Below are 26,275 nucleotides of genomic sequence, written 5' to 3'. Positions count from 1 at the left end.
ACCCACACCCACACCCCACAACATTAATACTAACAGCTCCACGCATGCAGTCATTATAGTGATTATTCGCTATAATGGAGAAAAGTACAGATTGACAATGATCGGATGGTGTCATGTGACACCCTACCCTCCCAAAAGCACTTGTGAATAAGATGAGATAAGTCTGGATTAAACACCCTGTCTGGAAGTACCCTCTGCATAAGGAAGTGTAAATGTGTACACTATATTTTCCATTTTCAGGACTCTCTCTCTCTTTTTAGTTTTGAGTTTATCCCTCTTAGTTTCAAGACCCATTTGTAGGTTCATTTTCATAACCTCATTTTCAGGGGTGGTTTTTAAAAGAAGAAAAACACTTACTGTATCTCTTTTCACCGCTGCCTATGTTACCGTATCACTAGCAGGAATGCCAAGGTACAGTCACCTCCTGTGGGGAACCATCCTGAATACCCATTTTGTCTTGGGAAACAAAGGCTATTCAAGATTATGCCCCACAAGAGGGAGCTTGGAGTTCCTGCTGCTGCTGACTAGATCAGTGGCAAAAATGACAAATGAAGATATGTGGAGGGGAGAGTCGCAGGGCTAGAGCACCAGTAGGTTTCGGCTTCTCTGGCTGTTGGGGTTGCCATGGCCATGAGGGCTGTCATGGAGAGTGCCTGCACTTCTGAATTTACAACTGCACTACTGGATATGTGATAGATACAATTTTAAAGCTAACAAACCAAAGGGCAATTAATGTAGGATCTTAAAATGGGCTCCCATTTGATCCCCTGCTGTTCATTTCGGAACAAATGGAAGGTTCCATTCATTCTGAAAATGAATGCATGTGGACAAAGACGCATACTGTATTGTGTTATGATTTTTCAGTGGGTTAGAGTTGACTTGGTCAGATATATGTGTCTAGTGATTATTACTCTATGGTATAGAAATGAGAAAAAATCCTAATCCACAACATAATGTTAGCAAAGCTCAGTTTTGAGCCACTTTCCCCTTTTATCATGGATAGATTCTAATCTAGCGGGGAAATTTGCCCACACATAAGTGTGGGCAATTAAAAGCAATTAGGCTTTTAATTAGATTTATAGTTTTAAAATTTTTAATATTGGGTTTTAAATGTTGTTTTTTTAATGTTTTAAATGATTTTAATTGTTAATTGATTTGATGTTTTAAATTATTTTCAGTATAAACTGCCCAGAGACGCAGGATTTGGGTGGTATAGAAATATTTTAATTAAATAAGTAAATTCTAAGGGATTTTCTTTCTTTGCACAGATGCTGGTCAAAGTAAATGCCGATTAGAAAGAGCCCAAGCAATGGACCAAGCAAAGAAGCCACAAGAAGCTGTCTTCATTCCAGAGTGTAGTGAGGATGGGTCATTCACCCAGGTAAGATTTTCATAATTGCTTTTCTTATATACATCTTGACAAAAATACCCAGAAGTGATGGCTTGATCCTTTTCTAGTTGCCACATGTGTATTTTGCAGACAAGATGGGAGTTTATATTTGTCTGCATTTTGCTAGTGGTGCATAGCATGTGTGTTTTTTACTTTGATGTTGGACCCGAGTGCATTGTAAAAGGATGAACTGTGGTAGATAATGCAGAAAAAATGAGGCTGTGATGACTCAGGAGGGAGGTGTGGGTATTAGGCCAAAGAGAGAGGTACATGGAAGGAAGGAGAAAGTTTGGGTCTCCTAAGTGTAGGGCTAGCATAGCAGAGGAAAGGCCAAAGGCAGGAGGAGGGAGTAGCTGCGTAGTAAGTCAAAGTGGGATCTCTACTTTCCTTGCCTTGGAAAACCTGAGTAAAATAAGATTAGTGTGCAGTCAATTTGGTTTAGCATAGGATTGAGGAACCCTGATCTTGCCTGCCCCCCACAAGTCCTGCTATGCTGCCTCATCATGGCGTGTGTGTGTGTGTGTTCCTGGGAGGGATGAGTGTACGCTGGGAGGCATACTCCCAGAAGGGTCACCCAAAGTGCGAAGGTTATCCCAGCTGCCCAGCTAAAGCAAGCAGGCACCTATATTGGACAGCAGCGATATAGGAAGGTGCTGGAGGCAGATGATCACTTCAGTGACAACGACAAAGGCATCATTTCATATTGCGTGGGAGAAGGCAATGGTAAACCACTCCTGTATTTTACCAAGAAAACCACATGGATAGACAAAATTGAATGAATGTTGATGTAGTGCCAGATGATGGGCCCCTCAGGAAGAGCTAAGGATCTCTGAGTACTGATGGTGTTTATGACACAGTTAGACTAAAGCTTTTTGGACATCAGGCAGCTGATGTTGCCATGTGGGAAAAGAAAATCCAAAGCTGCAAAGACAGAATTACAATGGGAACGTGGAATGTAAGAAGCATGTATATGGGAAAGCTCGACACAGTGAAAGATGAAATGAATCAACTACTGTACATATTGACATCTTGGGCATCAGTGAATTAAAATGGACTGGAATGGGACACTTTCAGTCAGAAAATCATACCATTTACTACTCAGGACACAAAAACCAAAGAACGAACGGTGTTGCTTTCATAGTCAGGAAGGATATAGAAATGACAGTATTTGGGTACAATGTGGTCAGTGACCAACTAATATCGATTAGATTTCACGGACAACCCTTTTAACATGACAGTTCTTCAAGTCTATGCCCCAACAACTGATGCAGAAGAAGAGGAAGTTGATGAGTTTTATGCTCGAGTTCAGTCTGAAACTGACAGAACATGCAAGCAAGATGGGATGTTGGTGGTTGGAGATTGGAATGCCAACGTTGGAAAAGGTAAGGAGGAAAACACAGTTGGCCTATATGGCCTGGAAACAGAAACGAAGCAGGAGAATGACTTATTAGTTTCTGCCAAGCCAATGATCACTTCATTACTAACACATTCTTCAAACAACCAAAGTGGCGCCTATACACATGGGCATCACCAGATGGAGTACACAGAAATCAAATTGATTACATTATTGGTGCAAGGAGGTGGAAGAGCTCAGTCATAACAGCAAAGACAAGGCCAGGGGCCGATTGTGGAACCGATCACAAACTGCTCATGTGCAAGTTCCAAGTCAAGCTAAAGTGGAAAAACAAAGCTACCCAGCTTCCACGATATGATCTTGAGAATGTACCCACCATTTTCAAGGAGAACATCAGGAACCACTTTGAAGTTCTGAACCTCATTTATAGGGAACCAGAGGAGCTGTGGAATGAAATCAAAGAAGTTGTTAAGGATGAATGTGAAAAGAGCCTGCCAAAGACCAAGAAACAGAAGAAAGCAAAATGGATGTTAGAACAGATGGTGGAAATTGCCAAGAAGAAGAGAGAAGCCAAAGTCAAGAAAGATAAAGACCTCAGGACGAAACTTAATAGGGAATTTAAGAAAGCTGTTAGAAGACACAAGGAGCAGTACTACAATGACATCTGTAAAGACCCTGAGGCTGGAAATAGACACAGAAAAACAAGGCAAGTTTTCCAAAAGATCTCTGAACTCAGAGGGAGGTTCCAACCTCGAACTGGTATGTTAAGAGATGTCAAAGTACAGATAGTAACTGATTTAGAGCAGATCAAACAGAGATGGAAGGAGTATACTGAAAATCTGTACAGCAGGGATGTCAACATCCAAGATATTTTAGAAGATGTTCCCTACTTGCAAGAACCTCTAGTACATGAAGATTAAGTTAGATCAGCACTCTGGTCATTACCAAGTCGGAAGGCTACAGGAATTGATGGCATAGCTACAGAAATATGGCAGGCAACAGAAGAAGAAACAGTCAAGGCTCTAACCAAACTATGCCAGCAAATCTGGAGAACGACATAGTGGCCAACAGATTGGAAGAGGTCGGTCTACATACCCATACCAAAGAAAGGAGACTTAACAGATTGTGCCAACCATTGCACAATATCCTTAATTTCACATGCTAGCAAAATAATACTCAGAATAATCCAACACAGATTGGAGCCCTATGTGGAAAGGGAAATGCCGGATGTTCCAACTGGTTTCAGAAAAGGCTGAGGAACAAGAGACATCATTGCTGATGCATGCTTGATAATTAAAAAAGCCAAAGAATACCCAAAAGAAGTCAATATGTGCTTTATCTATGGAAAAGCTTTTGATTGTGTCGACCATGTAAAGCTGTGGAATATCCTTAGGAAAAGGGGCGTCCCAGAACACTTCATTGTTCTCATGAGAAACCTATACACAGGACAGGAAGCCACAGTCCACATGGAACATGGTGAAACAGACTGGTTCCAGATCGGTGAAGGTGTAAGACAAGGCTGTATACTTTCTCCTTCTTTATTCAATTTATATGCTGAACATATACTGAGAGAAGCTGGATTGGAAGAAGATGAGCGTGGCTTTAAAGTTAGAGGAAGAAACATCAATAACCTGCACTCTCTGATGACACCACTCTGATAGCTGAGAATGTGGATGATCTGCAAGCTCTAGTAATGAAAGTCAAAGAGCACAGTGAAAAAATGGGACTACGACTAAATGTAAAGATGACTAAACTAATGACAATGGGTACAGCAACCCACCTCAGAATTGACAATGAAGACATTAAAGAGGTGGATCGCTTCTGCCTTTTAGGATTGACCGTCAACCATAAAGGATCCAGCAGTCAAGAAATATGCTGCAGACTAGCACTTGGTAGGGTTGCAATGAAGGCCTTGGAAAGGATATTTAGATGCCGTGATGTGTCTACAAAGATTAGAATTGTTCAGACCATGGTTTTTCCCATAACACTCTATGGATGCACAAACTGGACTTTGAAGAAGCAAGATATAAAAAGCATCGATCCTTCTGAACTTTGGTGCTGGAGAAAACTTTTGAGGATACCATGGACAGCCGGGAAAACAAACAAATGGATCATAGAACAAATCAATCCAGAACTTTCATTCGAGGCACCAACGACCAGGCTCAAACTATCATACTTCGAACCATAGGCGTAACTATAGGGGGGCAGGGGGGGCACATGCCCTGGGCGCCACTTGGCAGGGGGCGCCAAAAAGTGCCCCCGCTGATTTGCCGGAATTTTTTTTAAAAAAATTTTTTTGCAGAGCAGTCCCCCGGTCCCGGCGCCCCCCCCGCCCATTGGCATTGCTCATCCAGCACTGGGCGACACGGCGTCTTCATAGTCCAAGTCTCTGACTCTCACTCCCTGGCGCGCCCCGCCGCCCCGCCACCAGTCGCGCATGCGTCGAGAGGAGGACACGCACCAGAGCAAACTTCCTGAACAACTCCCTCTTCTGAACAACTTCCTGAACGCCCAAACCAGTTCCCCTTTTTGCTCATTCAAGTCCTTCCTCCCCTATAATCTAACCACGTTTTAACTGAAAAGGTTCAGGGAGGGGGAGATGGGGGGATGTGGAACCTTGGGCTCCACATCCCCCCATCTCTCCCTTCCTGGACTTTTTCACTATGTAATGCAAGCTAATTTAATTATATGTCATCATCAAAATGGATTAGCTGTTTCAGCCCATCAGGAAAGTCTAAACCTCCACCGATTTAATTAACCAGACTGAAAATCAGATGAACAGAGAATGTTTTAATGAAAGGTGGTATATAAATTTAACAATAAGTAAAACTATCATTAGGAGCAATTAGCGATTACTTAAACATTTGTGCTGCCAAGCAATTTGTAAATAAAACTTGAAGCCCTTTGAAAATAAGCTGGAATTAATTGTAGGTTGGGCAGGGGGTGAAAGTATATACTTCTAAACATTTATTGTTAAATTTATATACCACCTTTCATTAAAAACAACCCCAAAGTGGTTTGGTTTTAGTCATGGATTTTAATTTTAATTGCTCTTTTTGTCAATGTGATGAAGATTAGTTAAATCTGAGTGGTCTTAGGCAACCAATGTTGCATCTGAAATGCCATTTCATTTTTTTATTGTCATAAATACTCTCCAACCAATTTAAATAGCAAAGGTGTATATTATCGCTTTATTCAATTGCAGGGAATCTCAAAAAAGCAGGATTTGCAACTAAGGCAGTGCATATGTAGTAAAACTTTATTTCGGTCGTAGACCAGCAGTACAACAATATTAAAATAGTAATGATAATAACAATAATAAGATGATAATATAAAATCAGACTACATTTATACACATTTGGCATATTATATAACAATATTTGGCCACGATATGAATAACATCCGGATTAGGATTAGTGAGCAAATAGTTTAAATAGAAATCCTCTCCACGACCCGGAAAATTTATCAAAAGTGGGGCAATTTGTTGGCGTCTTATGTCTCTGTAATATTCACAATGCAGTAAAACATGAGCAGTTGTTTCAACGTTACCAGATCCACAAGGGCATAATCTTGATGTGTATGGTATACCCTGGAATCTCCCATGGAGCACAGCTGTTGGGAGAGCATTTACACGGGCAAGTGTTAGAGCTCGTCTAAATTTTGGAATTAAAATGCTACTTAGATATGTAGCAGGCTTGAGCTCGGTGCACTGGCTACCTATGTAAATGCTACTCGATAACTTTGCATGATCCATCTGCAACTCCACGTCATGGATACGTTGCACAATTTCTCTTCTGGCCTGATCGAAACCTAATCTAATAAAATCATCATGAGAGAATCCATATAATAGAAGTTTTTCTGTAATTGCCAATTTCCAATTGGATTTAAAGGAGTCTTCCAGAATTAAATGCACTAAGCCGACTTTCATGAAAACCAATTTTAACCAGTAGAGTATGATAGATCTCCAATAATGTGATTCAAATCTAACCAGATCCACCTCCCTTCTAATAACAGTATTTGGGACACAACATGGCAGCTGTAATATAGTTCTTATGAACTTAGTTTGCAGTGTTTCTAACGGAGCAAAATTACTAAATGGGCCCAATTGTGCACCATACATTATCTGAGGATACACTTTGGCCAATAGTAATTTTATTGCAACAGGGATGTACAGAGCTCCCCGTGAAAAATAAAATGATTTGATCAGATTGATTGATAATTGGGCGCTCTGAATAATATGTTTTTGATGCGCAATACGGGAACCAGATGAGTGGAATACAACACCTAAGTATTTAGGTGCATATCTTCTCTAAAATGGCCCTTTTATAGTTTTTCTAACTTTGAAATCGTAACATAAAACAAAGCATAAATGCTTCCCCCTCCATTTGAAACCTTTTCTAGTCTTTAGCACTATCACCCTAGTCCCTTGGATTACTTTGGAGTCCTTGGTTTTCGTTTTGTTAAAATACAGTCACTCACAAGGGAAAGTCAGGAACAGAATCAGGGTGTGAGGGAGGGGCATCATAATCATAATAATCATCATTGCATCATAATTCTGATGTTTGCGATACAAGCCAACTTCACAGGGTTGTTGTGAGGAAAAACCTAAGTATAATGTAATATGTATCATCATTGCATCATAATTCTGATGTTTGAGATACAAGCCAACTTCACAGGGTTGTTGTGGGGAAAAACCTAAGTATGTAGTGCATTTTGAAATTTTTGGTAATTTTTGTAATTTTTTAAATTTTTAAAATAAAAGTTGTCTGAAACATGTGTGTCAGTCAGATGTATGTTGGGGGTGCGGCGGCGGGGGGGGGGCACAATTTCAGTGCTTGCCCCGGGCGCCGTTTTCCCTAGTTACGCCTCTGCTTCGAACACATTATGTGAAGATCCAGCTCCCTTGAGAAATCCATAACTTTGGGAAAAGTTGAAGGAAAGAGAAGAAGATGACCAGCAGCAAGGTGGATGGACTTGATTATGACAGCAGTGAATGCACCACTGAGAGACCTTAAAGGCCAAGTTGAAGACAAATCATCCTGGAGGGAATCTATGTATGTGGTCGCTAAGAGTCAACTCTGACTTGACAGCACTTAATCGATCAATCAATTTTGCCTGGTTGTTGCATTGTCTTAGTTCCCTTTCCCATATGCAGTTAGACATGGGTGAACTCTCTCAAGCTTGCTATAGACTCAAAGACCTACCCCTCTGTCTCCACTCCCCCAAAAGGAAATTGCAACACATTGGAAAGCCCAGTGTCCACCTCATATTTAAACATTGATGCAAGATAACTTTGGACTACGTATTTATGGACAGATTAACTTGCCAAATAAGCATTTTAGGATGCCGTTAAGCTAGAGGTGGCTTAAACTATGGTTTCTTTCTAGCTTAGGTGTATGGGATTTGAACAAATACTGCATCACTTGACCATCATCATTATAATTCACAATCTGTACCTTTCATATATAGCCACCTTAAGTGGCACAGTGGGGAAATGCTTGACTAAAAAGCGGAAGGTTGCCGGTTCGAATTCCCGCTGGTATGTTTGCCAGACTATGGAAACACCTATATAGGGCAACAGTGATATAGGAAGATGCTGAAAGGCATCCTATCACACTATGTGGGAGGAGGCAATGATAAACCCCTCCTGTATTCTAGCAAAGAAAACTACAGGGCTCTGTGGGCGCCAGGAGTTGAAATCGACTGGACAGCACACTTTACTTTTACCTTTCATATGTCCATTTTTGAATTGATGTGTGTGTGCGTATATAAATATACTATATATGCTTTTGGACTGGGGAAACGACACCCTGTATAATGATTTCTATACCTAAGTTTTTTCATTTTTAGAAAGTAATTAACGGAATAAATGAGAGAGAGATCGCATGTTGAAAGGCTAATAATTTCTAATCACTTGATGTTTAAAATAATTAGAAATCCTGTGATGCCAAATCAACTTCTTGGCGTTGGTTCTTTTTTATTTTATTTTTTGAAGAGGAGTTGTTAAAGTTGGAACTTAATTTAGTTATGTTACGTGTAGTATGGAATGGCAAATTAAACCAAAGCAGAAGCATCTGTTGTATATAAGGGTATGATTCTGACTTTACCAAATATTTAATATAAATGTTATGTTTTCAGGCAATTGTGTGTTTAAGAAAGAAAAAAAGTACAGCAAAATTTATTTTAGACATGAGTTATGCACAGTGACCTACTTTGAATCAGGTTGGAGTGTGTGTGTGTGTACATGTATGTGTCCATGTGACCCTCCTGCTATCTTGTGCAGTAATCCTGCTGAGAATTCTTTGACCACAGTGTCCCCCAAAGATCGAAAGTGTTTTTTCTTCTTGTGGAAAATGTTTTTCTGAATGCAAAATGAATGTTTTTATTTCCATCGTCCCCTACCTCCTTGTTGAAAGAGCTGGGAGAGCTGTTTGTTTTTCATTTCTTATCTGCTATTGGATGTGATCCCTTATCAAAATCCCTGCATGAATAGGAGTCAGTGTGCTTCTAAACGATCAAGTCTTTTTGCAGAAAAACAGCACTTTCAGGGATGTTGCAGCTCGGCATCTAGCAACTATAACACTTTCCTAAAATAGTAATTATACTCCTTTATTACTGCTGTCCTCAAAGAGTGGTAGCCCCATTCAGACAAAGGCAATTGACTGACTAATCCCATAGTTCCAACATGCATAAATGTTTGCTGCCTCTTTTATGCTCTGTTGCAATGGAGAGTAGTTTTTTGAAGACTTCATTAATCAAGATGGCTAGGGCACATAGAAAAGAGCTCTCCCTGGCTCTCCATAGCCATGGAATTCTTTTCCTCTGGGGGATTGCCAAAGTCTGTGTCAGGGAGCTATGGGTAAAGTAGCAGAGGACTAAAGTTTAGTAATCTTAACTGAATTTTAGCTTGGTATTTTATATTATTCAGTATGAGCCTTTTGGATGGGATGCCTTGTGTGCTCAAAAGCTAAAAACAAATTCTGTCTTCTAAAAGCTGAGGAAGAGAAGAGGGGGACTTATAGTGAACTGTGTTTCCACATACTTCTGCATCACATCTTCTGCACTCCCTTCTCAGTAGAAGCCCTAAGCGGGCACTGCATTAGAGGTGGAGTTGGGATAGGATTGCACATCCTTGATCTATGTGTGTTCTTAAGAACCTAATAGGAGCCCTGCTTGATAATCCTGGAGTGAATCCACATGCCATTAAGTCACCTTCCAGCTTTAAATGGAATCCAATCAAGCCATCCCATTCTTCAGAATCTCCAAGCTATCAATATTTTAATTTCTCTACCATTGAAATCTGTAACTGTGACTCCTGCTTCCTTGTCTTGTTGAATAAGACTACAGCCAACATAATTTGCACTGTAGGGAACTGGGAGGGAAAAGGGTATGCCCAGATATCATTACAGCATGGTCCCATGTTGATGGCATACAGAGGCAAATGATTAATCCAGACCAGCTCCTGGGTTTCCCCTTCTCTAGAAGATGGAGTAGAAACAAATCACCCCTTGATTTGCCTCTGTCAAGTTATAACAGATGATCCAGCCAGCTTGTTAAAATGTTTATATAGTCCTTTGAAACCTCATTTTGGCATCTTCACTGAGGAACTGAACAGACCCCAACAAAGGCTCCATTCTCCCAGAGGAGCCTGCTAGTGGCTACAGTTTTAATGTTTTTATATTCTAATGATTTTTATGGGTGCAGGATTTTATTTAAGGGCCCAGTGGTTGAAGTGTTGGCTTTTGTTCTATTTCACACACTGTAATTGATGTGTGAGGGGGAGGGATGTAATAGGTTTTTTAATTAATTTGGGAAATGGTGGCAGACTAGTTTTGTTGTGAAAATCTTTCCTGCTATTTTGTCAGTTGTTGGGAGCAGTGAAGTTGGTTTTTCATGCAAATTTGATGAAAAGAATTCAGAAGTAATATAGCTTCCCATAGCATGAAAGGGCTGACTGACATTCTGCACAGTGTAACATGAGCTGTTGTGACCTACCAGCACTACTGCAGGCATTTAAAGCAAATGTCTGCAGTGTTGCACAAGTGTAGTTTCCTGTGCCAATAGCTAAAAAAGACACAAATGCACTTGCACAATGTTACTTCTGTTGGAAATGATGGAAATATCACATATGTGCAATTTTAAGGATTAGCACAAGAGTGCTCTTGTGCAGCACCACAGGTGTTTGCTTTAGATGCCTTCAGAAATGCAGATGGTTCACAACGTCTCTCATTGTACTGTGCAGAACATCAGCCCCTGTATTTAGCTGGCTATATGCAAAAGAATACAAAAACTTAGGTAGCGCCTAGAAAACTTGCATAGCATAATGGTGAAGAGCCTGAGATATAAACTAGTGTCCCTGATTCTAGGCAGGGCTTGGCCACAAACTTGCTAGATAGCCTTAGGCAAGCCACTCTTTGTCTCCCATCTGTAATATGGGGATAATGTGGATGGGGTTCAAGCGAGATTGTGGTTTTGTTTGATAAACTGTATTATTATTTTGGTTATTCTGAACACTTGTGGAGTTCGGGGTGTGTATGAAAAATAGAGTTAAGAAATTAAAATGAGGCTTATAAAGATAACTGATAAATTAAAGGCAATGATACATTGCAACTTATTACCCTTGGATGAATAGGCCAGTGTTTCCTAAGTTGGGGTCCTTCAGATGTTGCTAAACGACAACTTCCATCATCCCCAGCGACAATAAATTGTAGTTGCCTGGGGTTGATGGGGGTTGAAGTTCACAAAACAGCCAAAAAGTTGTAGTTCAGCAACATCTGGAGGCCCCCAGGTTGGGAACCATTGTATGTAGGCTATTCTATTTGATAATAGGAGCTTAATTAACTTACTATGTTCAGATTTCTTTCTAATTTAATCCAGGGGATACAGATCCTGCTTTGATGTATATTAGGCTGAGATATTACTACTGCTTCATGACTGATCAAGGGTTTTAACAATACCATGACTGGGTAAATCCAAGCACCACTGGTTTAAGTTCCAGCAGGGATACCAGCAGGGAGAAGACTGATAAGGTTGTCATCTGACTAGTTTTAGAAAAGAGCTGTGTGTGTTTCCTATGAAGTGAGGAGGAGGAAAATCTAGGTATATTTTACTTGATCTTCAGTATTAGGTAATAGAGAACTTCGCATTTTGGATTGGCTTGCATCTCAGTTAGAACTTTAAATTGGTAATAGAAACCAAATCTCAAGTCAATTAATCAAGTCAAGGAAATGGCATAACTTCCCTAAATGCCTGTTTGTAAGTGGTAATGGACTGGATGAGGGAGAAAAAGCTGAATCCAAATAAGATAGAGGTGCTCATTCTGAGAAGCCATAATTCAGAAGCTGGAATAGATCTGCCTGACAAGACAAGGATGGGGTGACACTCCCCCCAGAAAGAACAAGTGCATGGTTTGGGACTTCTCCTGTTGAGGCAGTGGCCAGGAGTGCTTTATATCAGGTTTGGCTGATACACAACTGTGTCCTTTTCTGGAAGAAAGTGTCCTTAAAACAGTGGTGCACGTACTGGTAACCTCCAGGCTTGACTATTGCAATGCACTGTATATTGGACTGCTTTAGTACATAGTTCAGAAATTACAATTGGTGCAAAATGCAGAACCAATTCTCCGGAGTAACCCAAAGAGACCATATTAGTCCTGTTTTAAAAGAACTACACTGGCTGCCGATATGTTTGGACAAAATGCAAAGTGCTGGTTACTGCCTATAAAGCCCTTAATGGCCTTTAAAGCCAGGGTATTTAAGAGAACACTTCTTTGTCATGAATCTTGCTGCCAACTAAGATAGTCAGAGGAGGTTCACTTGCAGTTACCACTGGCTTGTCTGGTGGTGCCTCAGTGGCAAGCATTTTCTATAGTTGCCCTGGGGCTGTGGAATGCACTTCTTGTCAAAGTTAGAGCTGCACCATCTCTGATGGCCTTCAGAAGAGCATTGAAGACATACAGAATCTATTCAGTCAGGCTTTTAGTTGGTTTTGAAATCTGATTTTAGTTTTAAGTACTGCCTAGAGCCTTTGGAGTCAGGCAGTATATAAATTAAATAAAAATAAATAAATAAGTATTGTTTTAACTGTTGGATTTTAATGTTTGTAGATTTAAAAAATCAATTGTAAACCACCTTGAGATCTAGTTACAGGCGGTAATAAATGTGCTAAATAAAGTCAGTCAGTCAATCAATGAAGTCACTGAACTATGACCTATTATTTGAGACTGACAGCAGGCATACTCTGGGCCTGGCCTCCTTAGCTTGCTGGCTATGGATGCCACTCCTTTCACCTCCTAATAAACTATTTTCATGGGTTACCCTACATTGCCTTGTCTGCTTGTTAGGGATTTGCTTCATGGCAAACGGTTGGGGATTGGTGGAGTGAGAGACTTGCACATACCTAGTTAGCAGTTCAGGGAAGAAAAAGCATTGCTCAAATGCACAGAGAACCTGTTAGGGGTTCTTTGGGGGTAGGGTCTTGAACTACAGAACCAAGTGGTGGTGTTGTAAACAAACTTGTTTCTGGTGTTCATCTGCCCAGAATAGAAATGTGGGATAGAAAATTCAGAAGTATATGTGGCCATCTGGCAATTCTAGTTGCTGACAACTGACCTGCGATTTCTTAGAATATCAGTGTCTTAAGTGCTGGCTGGAAAAGCCCTAGACGTACAGCAGTGTTAGGTTCATGGGGGCCCTTGGCCTCCCCTTAGTGGGAGGGGGGTTAGCTATGCTGGCAGCTGTCATAACTTTAACCTATATTGAAATGTACACTATTTACCCTTTACCTAAGTTCTTGCCTGTGGGCTTCCCAGAGGCATCTGGTGGACCACTGTGTGAAACAGGATGTTGGACTAGATAGGCTTGATCTAACAGGGCAGTTCTTATGTTTTTATATCTGCTAACTGCCTCAACTCTGATTTTAGACACTAGCTAGACTGGGGAGACACTATTTATTACATATATATACCGCCCCATCCAAATGGCTCTGGGCGGTAATTAACCATTATATTAAAACACACAAAGACATTTATTTCTCTTCTTCCTGAAAATATTGCTTCTTTAACTGTGTGATGCATCCTGTTAATGGCATAAAGGCTTTCACGCTCACTGTTTGTTATTGGATGAGCACAGGTGTGCACAGAGATGGGTGGATATTGGGAAAGAAGTACTCAAGTTTTGCCTTCCCCAACAGGTGCAGTGCCATACATACACTGGATATTGCTGGTGTGTCACTCCAGATGGCAAACCCATAAGTGGTTCTTCTGTACAGAACAAGACTCCTGTATGTTCAGGTACTGAGGTCTGAGAAAAAGTTGTATTTGTTTTGATGTTGAAATGGGAAGTCAAAGGAACAAGTAATTTGGTGGTTATTTATATACTGCTTTCCAATCAAAGTTGGGTCAAACAGGAATGTTGAAACTCCAGTGGAGTTTGGACATGACAACTGTGAGCTCAGTCAGAGGTTATGGCTGCCGAGGCTCCTTGCTGTCATGTCTGAACTCATTTTGATAGTGTCCAACAGATGGCACATTGGATCCAACATGTCTGTTGGACCAATGTGACTGCACAGCCCTGTTGAATAGACTTGGACCATCCCAGACATCAGAAATCACTCACAACATATTAACTGCCTCCATCTGGCACAAACTGAATGATCTAGCTCCTGAAGGTATCTTGTCTTGCATTCCACTCCAAAATACTTGGTTAATTCTATCTGTCCTAAGTGTTTGGTACCATAGAATTCCACTGGGTGGGTGAGAAATCTTAGAAACCAAAATCCAAAAGCTGGCAAATAAATACTTGGAGCTGAAATCCATGTCCTGTCCTAACATTTTGCGCAGCCTGGATAGAAAGACATGAGTCACCTTCTCCTCAAGTCTGTGTGCCTCCCACATGTCCATGCCAAATTCTGATACCCGACTGTGTATGTTGCTTCATTGTACCAGCACAATTGCTTTCCCAGGAGATATCTGATCTTCCCCCTTTTTCTGTAGCCTTTTCTTATAGATAATAAACTTATGTACCTCATACTGGATGGCACAAAAGCAGAGTGCTTTTGTAATGAGGGATTGCAGGGATGCAACTGGGACTTGTGTGCAACTTGCCCAGTCCCACTACAAATTCACTGTTGTACAAATGGGCCAAACATCCTATATCTGCCTGCACTCTAGAAGAGGGGAAACATGTCACTGACCCTCAGCAATATGTTCCCTCTCTTCTGGGGCATGGGTAGAGTGGGGGTGTTTTGTCTGCCCACATAACCATGGACGCATTGGCAGAACTGGGCACAAGCTCCAGTCACATCCCACAGTCCCTCATTCCATGTGTAATTTGTTAGGATGTCAGCCACTAGATCTAACAGATACAGTACAGAAGAGGTGAAGCAGAAATGGGTTTGAGAAGGAGTGAGTGTATCTGGATTCTCTTTCAAGACATGATATTTAAGGCAAATGTGCCATTTCTCTATAAATTGGGGTGACCATGTTGAGATGATGGTTGTGAAGCTTTGCCCATGTAGTCTCAAAAACAACACATCTGTTTGTTCCCTTTTCCTTAAGGTTCAGTAACAGACAAGCCATTAGGACAGGGTAACTCTGGAAGAAAAGGTGAGTGGAGTTCTATGCACTAAAAAGATCATGGTGGTTTATTTTTTGGTGGTGGGATTAGTTATATTCCTTAAAGCCATGTTAGAACGTCTCATTACAACGCATTGTTATAATCCAAAGGACACCATAGTATCAGGTTCTGCTTATAAATGCTACTTTCGTAGGCAGATAGCTACATCTGATAAAAACAGAATCTTAATGGAAGATGCAGGATAATCCTCTTGAATTTCATTAACTCTGAGGATTTTGTTTACCCACTGGCACCACTTCGAACTTCCCTCCGGTGTAAACTGAATACCCAAAAGCCCTCAATCCAGATTGGGATATGAAAAGGAGGAATTAAAGCCCCCTTCATACTGTGTGGTCTCAGTCTGGACTTGCTTACCATGTGTGCTGTATTCACTCAAGAAAACTAGCACAGAAAAACCAAATGAAACATTTAAAGTAACATGTGTGACCCTCAGTCCCAAGAGAGGGAGAAGATGGAAGGCCTGCATTGTGAGCCCAAGCCCATAATCTTGTTGAGCTGTTATTTGTGAGCTATTGACTGACTAGTTGTTGTAAGTGTGGGATTTTCAAAGTTGCTGTATGCTACATGCTAACCTATTCCTTTCTCAAGTTGCTGTATGCTACATGCTAACCTATTCCTTTCTCAGGTTGATGACATCACCTTTAAGTATTTTGAATATTTTCCTTGAATTCAACAGGGAATAAGGTCAGACCAAAATACAGTTGAAGTATACAACCTAAAACATTCTTGTATTTTCCATGAGTAATACCTGCACCAACTGGCAGAACAGTTCTGAATATTTCTGCAGTGAGATCTGGCACTAGTTTAGTCTCCAGATTGTCCCCTTGGTATAAGGTATTTAAAACCAGTCCATTTCTGTGCCCAATTCAAAGTGCTGGTTTATTATTTTATTTATTTATTTATTTATTCATTCATTCATTCATTCATTCATTCATTCATTCATTACATGTATTTATTACCTTTTAAAGGTTGTAACCTTTAAAGCCCTAAATGGTTTGGGACCAGGTTATCTGAGAGAGCCTTGTCCCATATGTTCCGACTTGGACTATAAGATCCTCTTCGAAGGCCCTGCTCTGGGTGTCCCTACCAAACAAGGTGAGGCAGGTGGCTTCTAAGGAGAGAGTCTTTTTGGTGGTCGTATCCTGTGTATGGAACAGCTTCCCCAGTGAGGCTCACCTGGTGTCTAAACCAACATTCTGTTCACTCAGTGTTTTTAAAATAGTAAGATTGATTTAAAACATGTTTTTAAATTGTGCGGGGTTGTTTTTTTTGCGTGTGTGTGTGTGTGTGTTGTGATTTGATGTGTGATGTATTTTAATGTTGTGAGCTGCCCAGAGAACAATTTTGGTTATGGGGTGGCTAACATGATATTTCTTGTTTACACAGTCAGACAGGTGTTATTGACTGGTTTGTTTTATCCAGACATCGAGTCCTTCCCAAGGACCTGGGATGGCTGAATTTTATCATCAATAGTGTTGGTTATTATAGATATCGTCGCAAAATATAGGCTGTTCCCAGTAAAGTTGCTTTTTGTAATTGGCTGATGGTGATTTCTGTGGCCCCTATGGTGTTGAGGTGCTCTTCAAGTTGTTTTGGAATTGCACCTAGGGTGCCAATTACCACTGGGATTATTTTGGTCTTTTTCTGCCACAGCCTTTCAGTTTCAATTTGTAGATCTTTGTATTTTGTGATTTTTTTCTATTTCTTTTTCTTCTATTTTGCTATCCCCTGGTATTGCTATGTTGATTATTGTAACTGTAGTCGAGAAGAAAGAAAAACCATTTAAATCTGGTGTATTGTGTGGCAGATGTTTGTCTGTTTGTAGTCGGAAGTCCCATAATATTTTTGCATCTTCATTTTTGACAACTTTTTCAATTGTATGGTCCCACCAATTTTTGGCTACAGGTAGCTTGTATTTTTTGCAGATGTTCCAGTGTATCATCCCTGCTACCTTGTCATGCCTTTGTTTGTAGTCAGTCTGTGCGATCTTTTTACAACAGCTGATTAGGTGGTCCATTGTTTCATCTGCTTCTTTACAAAGGCAGCACTTGCTGTTTGTTGTTGACTTTTCTACTTTTGCTCTTATTGCATTTGTTCTTAGTGCCTGTTCTTGTGCAGCCAGTATTAAACCCTCTGTTTCTTTCTTCAAGTAACCATTCTTAAGCCATTGCCAGGTCTTGGTGATGTCTGATTTTCCACTTATATTGTGCAAATATTGACCATGCAGTGGCTTATTTTTCCATCTTTCTGCTCGGTTCTTGACTTGTTCTTTCTTGTAGGCCTGCTTTCTTTCATTGGTGTTGAATAGTTTCTCATTATTGACCATTTGAAGTGCATCTTCCTCACTGTCCTTTATATATTCTTTAAGGCCTCTTTTCTCCTCCTCTACTGTTTGATGGACTTGCAGCATTCCTCTTCCACCTGAGCTGCGAGGGAGGTATAGCCTATCGACATCACTGCGGGGGTGCAGAGCATGACTGATGGTCATGATTTTCCTGGTCTTACGATCTAGCGTCTCTAGCTCTGCCTGGGTCCAGTCTATTATTCCTGCAGTGTATCTGATAACAGGTATAGCCCCAGTGTTTATGGCATGTATGGTGTTCCCGCCATTGAGTTTGGACTTTAGGATTGTTCTAAATCTCCTGATGTATTCACTTCCAGTTTTTCTTTTAACTTCATTGTGTGCGATGTTATCAGCCTGGAGAATGCCCAAGTATTTGTAATGTTCTTTCTCTTCCAGGTTCTTGATGTTGATTCCATTGGGCAGTTCTATTCCTTCTGTTTTTGTTATTTTTCCTCTGTTTTTAATCATTATTATTATTATTACCGCAAGCTTACTTTGGCCACTAATATTTCAATTGATGTTACCTAGAAGAGAGAGATTAAAAGGTTTTTCATTGGTCCCGACCCCCACCCCGCCCAGTATTTTGTATGGGGGGTATTATAGAAATTCTCCAAAGTAGTTTAGTTTCCCTCCCTTTATTCAGATATAAGAGACTGTTGTATTCAGTTCCACAAAAAATGTCACATGCTACAATTCCTTGTAAGAATTATTATAGGACAGAGATTCTCAACGTCGGGCCCCCAGATGTTATTGGACTTCAACTCCCATAATCACCAGCCCCAGTGGCCTTTGGTTGGGGATTATGGGATTCGAAGTCCAATAACATCTGGGGACCCGACGTTGAGAATCCCTGTTTTAGGAGATCCAGTAATAGCCTTTTTGGTAGCTTCTGCAGTAGCAGCTGTCAAAATAAAGTATACAGTGTACTGTGCTTGATTGGCCAGCAAACTCACCTGACCTGACCCCATAGAGAATCTATGGGGCATTGCCAAGAGAAGGATGAGAGACATGAGACCAAACAATGCAGAATTGCTGAAGGCCGCTAATGAAGCATCCTGGTCTTCCATAATACCTCATCAGTGCCACAGGCTGATAGCATCCATGCCACGCCGCATTGAGGCAGTAATTGCTGCAAAAGGGGCCCAAACCATGTACTAAATACATATGCATGCTTATACTTTTCAGAGGTCCGATATTGTTCTATTCTTCAATCCTTGTCTTCTTGGTTCCATGTAATATTCTAATTTTCTGAGATTGTGGATTTGGGGTTTTCATGAGCTGTATGCCATGATCATCACAATTATAACAAATTAAGGCTTGACTTATCTCGCTTTGCATGTAATGCGTCTGTCTCATATATCAGTTTCACCTTTTAATTTGCATTACTGAAATTAATGGACTTTTGCACGATATTCTAATTTTACGAGTTTCACCTGTATGTGTTTTGTGAAAAAGTACTTCCTTTTGTCAGTCCTAAACTTCTTGGCAATCAATTTCAAGGGTTGACCCTTGGTTCTGGTGTCATATGAGAGGGAGAAAAATTTCTATCAACTTTCTCCACACCATGCATTATTTTATAGACCTCTATCATGTCTCCCCTCAATCGTCGTCTTTCTAAATTAAAAAGCCCCAGGTGGTGTAGCCTTGCCTCATAAGGAAGGTGCTCTAGGCCAAGGATTCTCACGTTGGGTCCCCAGGTGTTATTGGACTTCAGCTCCCATAATCCCCAGCCCCAGTGGCCTTTGGTTAGGGATTATGGGAGCTGAACATCTGGGGACCCAACATTGAGAATCCCTGCTCTAGGCCCCTGGTCATCTTGGTTGCCCTCTTCCACACCTTTTGCAGTTCTACAATGTCCTCCTTTAGGTATGGTGACTAGAGTTGTATGCAGTACTCTAAGTGTGGCCACACCATAGTTTTGTATAAGGGCATTATAATATTAGCAGTTTTCTTTTCAGTCCCCTTCCTAATGATCACTAGCATGGAATTTACCTTTTTCACAGCTGCTGCACATTGAGTCAGCTCTAACAATGAGCTGTCCACCACGACCCCAAGATCTCTCTCCTAGTCAGTCACTAATAGATGAGCCCTCATCAGCGTTTATGTGAAGTTGGGTTTTTTTGCCCCAATATGCATCACTTTACACTTGTTAGCACTGACCCACATTTGCCATTTTGTTGCCCACTCACCCAGTTTGGAGAGATCCTTTTGTAGCTCCTCTCAATCTTTTGGATTTCACTGCCCTAAGTAGCTTGGTATAATCTGCAAATCTGGCCATCTTGCTGCTTACCCCAACTTCTAGATCATTTATGAATAAATTTAAAAGCGCTCATCCCGGTACAGATCCTTGGGGGACCCCACTTCTTACTTCCTTCCTGTAGAGAACTATCCATTTATACCTAGCCTTTGTTTCCTGTCCTTCAGCCACTTAGCAATCGACACATTAACCTGTCCCCTTATCCCATGACTACTAAGTTTTCTCAAGAGTCTTTGATGAGGAGCTTTGTTGAAAGCTTTTTAAAAGTCCAGGTATACCATGTCAACTAGACCATCTTTATCCACACACCTGTTGACACTCTCAAAGAATGCCAAAAGGTTTTTGAGGCAAGATTTACCTTTTGCAGAAGCCATGCTGGTTCTCCCTCAGCAGGGCCTGTTCTTCTATATGCTTAACAATTTTATCCTTGAGAATGCTTTCCATCAATGTGCCTGGAACAGATGTTAAGCTAACTGGCTTATATGTTCTCGGGTCCGGATCCCTTTTTGAAAATCGGTGTTAATATTGGCTACTTTTCAGTCCTCCAGTACAGAGCCTGATTCTAGGGATAAGTTATATATTTCTGCAAGGAGGCCAGCAATTTCACATTTGAGTTCTTTAACGACTCTTGGGTGGATGCCATGTGGCCCTGGCGATTTAATTTTTTCCAGATCGTTTAGAACATCATCTCTTGTCACCTTGATCTGACTCAGTTCTTTAGCCTCTGTCCCTGAGAAGCCCAGTTCAGGCCCAGGTAAATGCTCAGTATTCTTTGCTGTGAAGACAGCTGCAAAGAACTCATTTAGATTTTCTGCAATCTCCACATCCTCCTTAATAATCCCTTTCATTCTCTCATCCTCTAATGGACCAACAACCTCCCTGGCAGGTTTCTTGCTTCTGATGTATTTAAAGAAGTTTTTGTTGTTCCCCTTGATGCTTTTAGCTAAATGTTCCTCAAACTCTTTTTGCCACACTTATTGTCTCCTTGTATTTATTTTATTCATTCATTCATTCATTCATTCATTCATTCATTCAGTTTTTATGCCGCCTTTCATAATGCATCTCAAGGCACTTTACAAAAGTTAAAATACAATAAAATTCCATAAATGTTACATTTAAAATCTTAAAAACACTTTAACATTAAAACTTTAAAATGCTAATAAACAATTAAAAATAAACACAAAAAGCCTATTGCTCCTAGGAGGTAAATAAAAAGGTCTTTAGTTGTTTTTTAAAGCAGTCACAGCTGTTACAGAACGAACGTTTACTGGGAGAGCATTCCAAAGTTTGTGGGCAATAACAGGGAAGGCCCTGTCCTGTGTGCATGACAATTTAGCCTCTCTCAACTTCTGCACATGGAGCAAAAGCCCCCCCCGCCCAACAATCTTGTTGGGTGGGCAGAAACTCTTGGAAGCAGGTGGTCCTTCAGGTGTCCCAAGCCTTTAAGGGCTTTAAAGGTAATAGCCAGCACCTTGAATTGTATCCGGAAACGAATTGGCAAACAGTACAGCTCTTTCAGAATAGATGTAATATGTTCTGAGCAAGCAGTTCCAGAGAGAACCCCAGCAGCTGCATTCTGCACCAACTGAAGTTTCTGAATATTCTTCAAGGGCAGCCCCACTTAGAGCACATTTCATAATGTAGCTGTGACGTGACTAAGGCATGGGTAACTGTGGCTGGTTCTGCCTTCTTGAGAAAGGGATGCAGCTGACGCACTAGTTGATCCACCCTAACCACCACCACCTGACCATCCAAAAGCAGAGCTGGGTCCAGCAGCACCCACAAGCTGCGCACTTGCTCTTTCAAGGTGGGGGGCAGGGTTATAACCCCATCCAGAGTTGGTTGAATCACCTTATCCCAATTGGCTTCCCTACTAACCGACAGCACTTTTGTCTTGTCTGGATTCAACCTCAATTTGCTAGCCCATGTCCAGCCTGTCACCGCCTCAGGCTCCCGGATCAGGCCATCCACTTCTTCCCTAGGATCTGATGTTGGGGAAAGATAGAGCTGAATGTCATCTGTGTATTGATGAAACTTCAGCCCACACCTCTTGATGACCTCTCCTAGCGGTTTCATATAGATTTTAAACAGCATGGGGGACAATACTGAATCTTGCAGAACTCCATAGGCCTGAGGCCAAGGAGTTGAGCAGGTGTCCACAGCACCACCTTCTGGAACTGCCCCCCCCCCCCAATGAAATGACCAGAACTACTCCAATGCACTCCCCCTGATCCCTAGACCTGAGAGGTCCAGAAGGATACCATGGTTGATGGTAGAGAACGCTGCTGAGAGGCAAACTCTGGCAAATTCATTTGCCAGAGTTTATGTTCCTTTCTGTTCTCTTCATTTAGGCAGGCCTTCCAATTTCTGAAGGAAGCCTTCTTCCCCTTTATAGCTTCCTTGACTTTACTTGTAAGCAATGCTGGGATCTTCCTGGACTTGGTGGTACCACTCCAGCGTATGTTCTAACTGGGCTTGTCAAATTGCTTCCATTTCTGAGATCAGAACTATTGTTTGTTTCAATGCTTTCAGCCTTTGCCATTGAGACTTTCAGGATGCTTCTTCTTGTACTGCTCCCCCTACCACCGACTGTCAGGGAGTGGGTATCTGAAAGACCAGGGAGTGGTGAGGGGTGGGGAGAGAGAAAGAGAGACTGCTGCTGTTGTGGCAGCCACTACAGATATGCTGTCCAGGGCCAACATTTTGTGAAGAGTGGAAAGGAGGCCCCAGCTCTACTTGCACATAGTAGAGCCTGTGGTGACTTTATCTCTGGCACACACCTGTAATTGGGGGTGTGCGCGGAACCGCCACACTGCGGTCCGGCACTGGGGTGGGGGGTAGCTTTAAGAGCGGCGGGAGGGTTTCCTTACCCCTTCCTCTGCTTTCCTGCTCTGACGCCGTAAATTTAGGAGTAATTGGGGTGGCAGGATACCTCCCTGCCGCCCCTTCCCCGATGTTGCTCTAAAAAAACTCCCAGTAGTCCTTTGCGCGTGCGCACGTCAGAGACGTGAAGCGCGCGCATGATGTGTGCACGCGCAAAGGACTACTGGGAGTTTTTTTAGAGCAACATCGGGGAAGGGGCGGCAGGGAGGTATCCTGCCGCCCCTATTACTTGTAACTTTACGGCGCCAGAGCAGGAAAGCGGCGGGAGGGGTAAGTAAACCCTCCCGCTGCTCATAAAGCTACCACCCAGGTCTGGACCGGTCCGGGCCCATCCCTACCTGTAATATACAGGTGGTGGTATCTTGGGGTCTTCACTAGTTGTTTGCTTGTTATTGCAAGTTGTTTGTTACTAGGTTATTTTGCAATTTTTCTTTATATCCACCGAGTTGTGAAGACACTCTTATCACATTTGGATTAGGTAGTCTTTAATTACTTTGCCACTGAAATAAAAAGGCTATAATCCACTCTTTGTTCAGGAGAAGGCTCTTGAGACTTGGTTTAAGAATGAGAAGAGGGGCTGATGATGATGTGTTTAAGAATGAGAATGCAATACTGGGCTTCAAATCTTCCGTTCCACTGCTGAATATTTCTCTTTCAGTTGAGAATTCTAGAATTCTCTACATCTACATCTAGATCATACATAGATCTACATCTCCTTCTTTTCCCAACTAATTATTGAATTGATAAAATGTTTGCTTGCTTTTATAGCTGCATTGAGTTGTGGATCTTAACTGCTATGTGCCCAATCTCAGCTGAATTATCTGCCATTTTGCAGTTTAGCTTAAAGAAAAAAATGGTTGGGTAGGAACATCAGCAGCATTTGTTCAACTCTGTGATTCAGCATCTATCACCTTGGGAGTGAGAGCAATTATTGGGGTTTATAGAACCTCTTGTTCATTCAGCTGTAGTCCTGCATTAACCACTTATGACCTTTAATCCTTTTCATATGTGGTTGATGCAAAGCAGATCAGCTCAGTTCTCTTCTACTATGTGCCACATGGTGAATTGACTGAAGCTTGAAAATATTTTTATGTCTCCATGCTTTCAGCGCTGCCCTTTAACTGAACTTTCCCATTTCGTTGCCATGCAATTGGTCCTGAAAGTAAATTGCTGTGTTTAGCCTACTTTCAGAAGGAAAGGCTTATGAGATCACCATGTCTGTGTGTCCTCATCTAATAATGTGTGCATTTACAGTCTGATATGAACCAAAAATCATAGCATGTGGGTGGGTGTCCTGAGAATCCCAAGGGAGTATTTGTATTACCAATCTGCCATCTTGTTTCAAGTTGGTGACCTCTTGGAATATAGGCAACACACCTTTATAACTCTTGTATCCAACTCTTGGTTGGATACAAACCAAATTCATAGCATGTACTTCTTATAGCTTCTTATATTTACCTTTTGCATTCATTGCTAATAGTGGCCATAAGCTTACAAATTCTTGCCTGTCAAAATCTTTAATGTGCAAAATAATCAATTGTGATTCTATATGATAGAAATGTTAATAAAGATCTATTCTTGACTGTTAGACTTTTATCCTTGGGGTAGATGACCTCCCCTGAACTCTGTGAGCTTGCCTTGAATATTATTGTTGTTCAAATTTTATTTCTTTACTCCCTTTCGTTTCTTGACTATGAAGCAGTTCTGTCCCCCCTCAGCACTGGCAGTTCACTGTGGTTTGTCCTCTGACACATCTACATTACACTCCATCTTTGTGTGTGTGTGTGTGTCTGTCTGTCTGTCTGTCTGTCTGTCTGTCTGTCTGTCTCTCTCTCTCTCTCTCTATCTGTACAACTTTGTTCCTCCTGCAGATGTTGGCCTACAACTCCCATCATCCCCAACTATTGGCCACTGTGACTGGGAATGATGGGAGTTGCAGATCAAAAACAACTAGAGGGCTGATGTTGTGTGGCCTTGCTCTAAAGAGTTCAGCTCAAGCCTACATGGTTCTCTCCCCCCATCCCAATTATCTTCTCAGCAACTCTGTGAATGTTACTAGAATGATAGAATGACTGGCCCAAGGTTGCACAACAAACCTCTATTTCTGGGTGGGCATTTGAATCCTGATCTTCCTGGATGTAGTCTTAACATGCTAACCACGACACCTTACTGGCCCTCAAGCACTACTATGGTGCTTCACTTCCTCTTACTTTTAAAATCAGTTCTGTTCTAATTATGTTGCTTGCATGACAATAGACAACACTGGATATCTGCTTCTCTAAGTTTTATGTGCACCATAATTCCAGTCTTGCCATATGTTTGTGTTCTTGACAGAAGCTGGTACCCTTTTTAGTCTATTTTAACCTTTTTCTAAAGGTAAAGTGTGCTACTCCAACATATATTTTAGTCCCCTGGCAAACCAGCAGAGAGGTTTGCATTTCTGTTTGTGTGAACAGCTCCAGTCATTCTGTAGGAAGGTTAGCTTACATTCTTTTAAATTGAATTTTTGGAATATCTTGGTCTTGGAGTTGGCACAGCATATTCAGAAGGATTTAATAAAAGGAAGAGAACAGGTGCATGCCTTGGGCACGAAGTCATCCATGGTTAACCAGAGGGAATCTAGCAATCCACCTTTGTGGTGGCTAAAAAATTCCAAAAGTTCCAGATTCAGTGGATAATCCTTTTGACTGCATCTGTTGAGTTTTTCACAAAAGGGCTGAGGTGTCGCACCTATTGGCAGGGACCACATTCCTGTTAAGTCTGGTTCCCTCAGTTTGAAGCCTACTCTGGGAAGAGGAGAAGCAGATCTGAGAAAGTAGCAAAACATTTCTTTAAATACTTTCTTCTTCAAACAAGCAGGAGGAGAGGGTAATTTTGAGAAGCTGGTATCTCTTTAGGGAAGAAGTCCCAGTGTCCATGTCTTATTTTTTTGCGAGGGCTTGTTTTGATGGCTGTGTGGCTTTCAGTTTTAGTTTCTCTTTTGCCTGGAGAGAGACAGTGGGAGGAGCTGGCTAGGTCTGGTGAGTCACACCTTGTGGGAAGGGCCACATTCCTGTTGAGCCTGATTGCCTCAGTTTGAAGTCTACTCTACATAAGGGAACTTAGCAACCAGAGATTAGGAAACAGGTATCATTGGAGTTTTGTGTGGAGTTGAACAGGGAGGTGTGCGGGAGAGCTTGAACGGAACCCCTCTTGATCACTCAGAGCCCAGCGGGAAGAGAAGGTAAGTACTACTCCCTCTTTAAATTTTGGGGAAAGAAAGTTTAAACTGTTGAATAAGTGACAAATTCAGCTAAGAACTAACCATCTCCAAATACTCTATAAACATCAAACAAAATATTCATGAAGATAGAAAGCCAGCAGGGGAGGGGGCGCTTCCTGCAATGGTATTGCACAGAGTATTGCATGTATG

At 41.4% G+C, this 26,275-nt stretch overlaps 1 protein-coding gene across 6 annotated transcripts in view; it reads left to right on the top strand.

Annotated features, from left to right (window-relative positions):
• The window catches only part of SMOC1 (SPARC related modular calcium binding 1), a 136,706-nt gene that overhangs the window by 34,083 nt on the left and 76,348 nt on the right, over window positions 1-26,275 (top strand). For all 6 annotated transcript variants that reach the window (XM_053257308.1, XM_053257300.1, XM_053257337.1 and 3 more), the window contains exons 3-5: window positions 1,269-1,381; window positions 13,935-14,034; window positions 15,301-15,348. In XM_053257308.1, the coding sequence (XP_053113283.1) occupies window positions 1,269-1,381; window positions 13,935-14,034; window positions 15,301-15,348 (261 nt within the window). The remainder of the gene's footprint in view (window positions 1-1,268; window positions 1,382-13,934; window positions 14,035-15,300; window positions 15,349-26,275) is intronic.

This window comes from Hemicordylus capensis, chromosome 1, assembly GCF_027244095.1.
Source record: "Hemicordylus capensis ecotype Gifberg chromosome 1, rHemCap1.1.pri, whole genome shotgun sequence".
NCBI classification, from domain to species: domain Eukaryota; kingdom Metazoa; phylum Chordata; class Lepidosauria; order Squamata; family Cordylidae; genus Hemicordylus; species Hemicordylus capensis.
The sequence above is the reverse complement of the archived record's forward strand: the minus strand, read 5'-3'. Positions and strand labels throughout refer to the sequence as shown.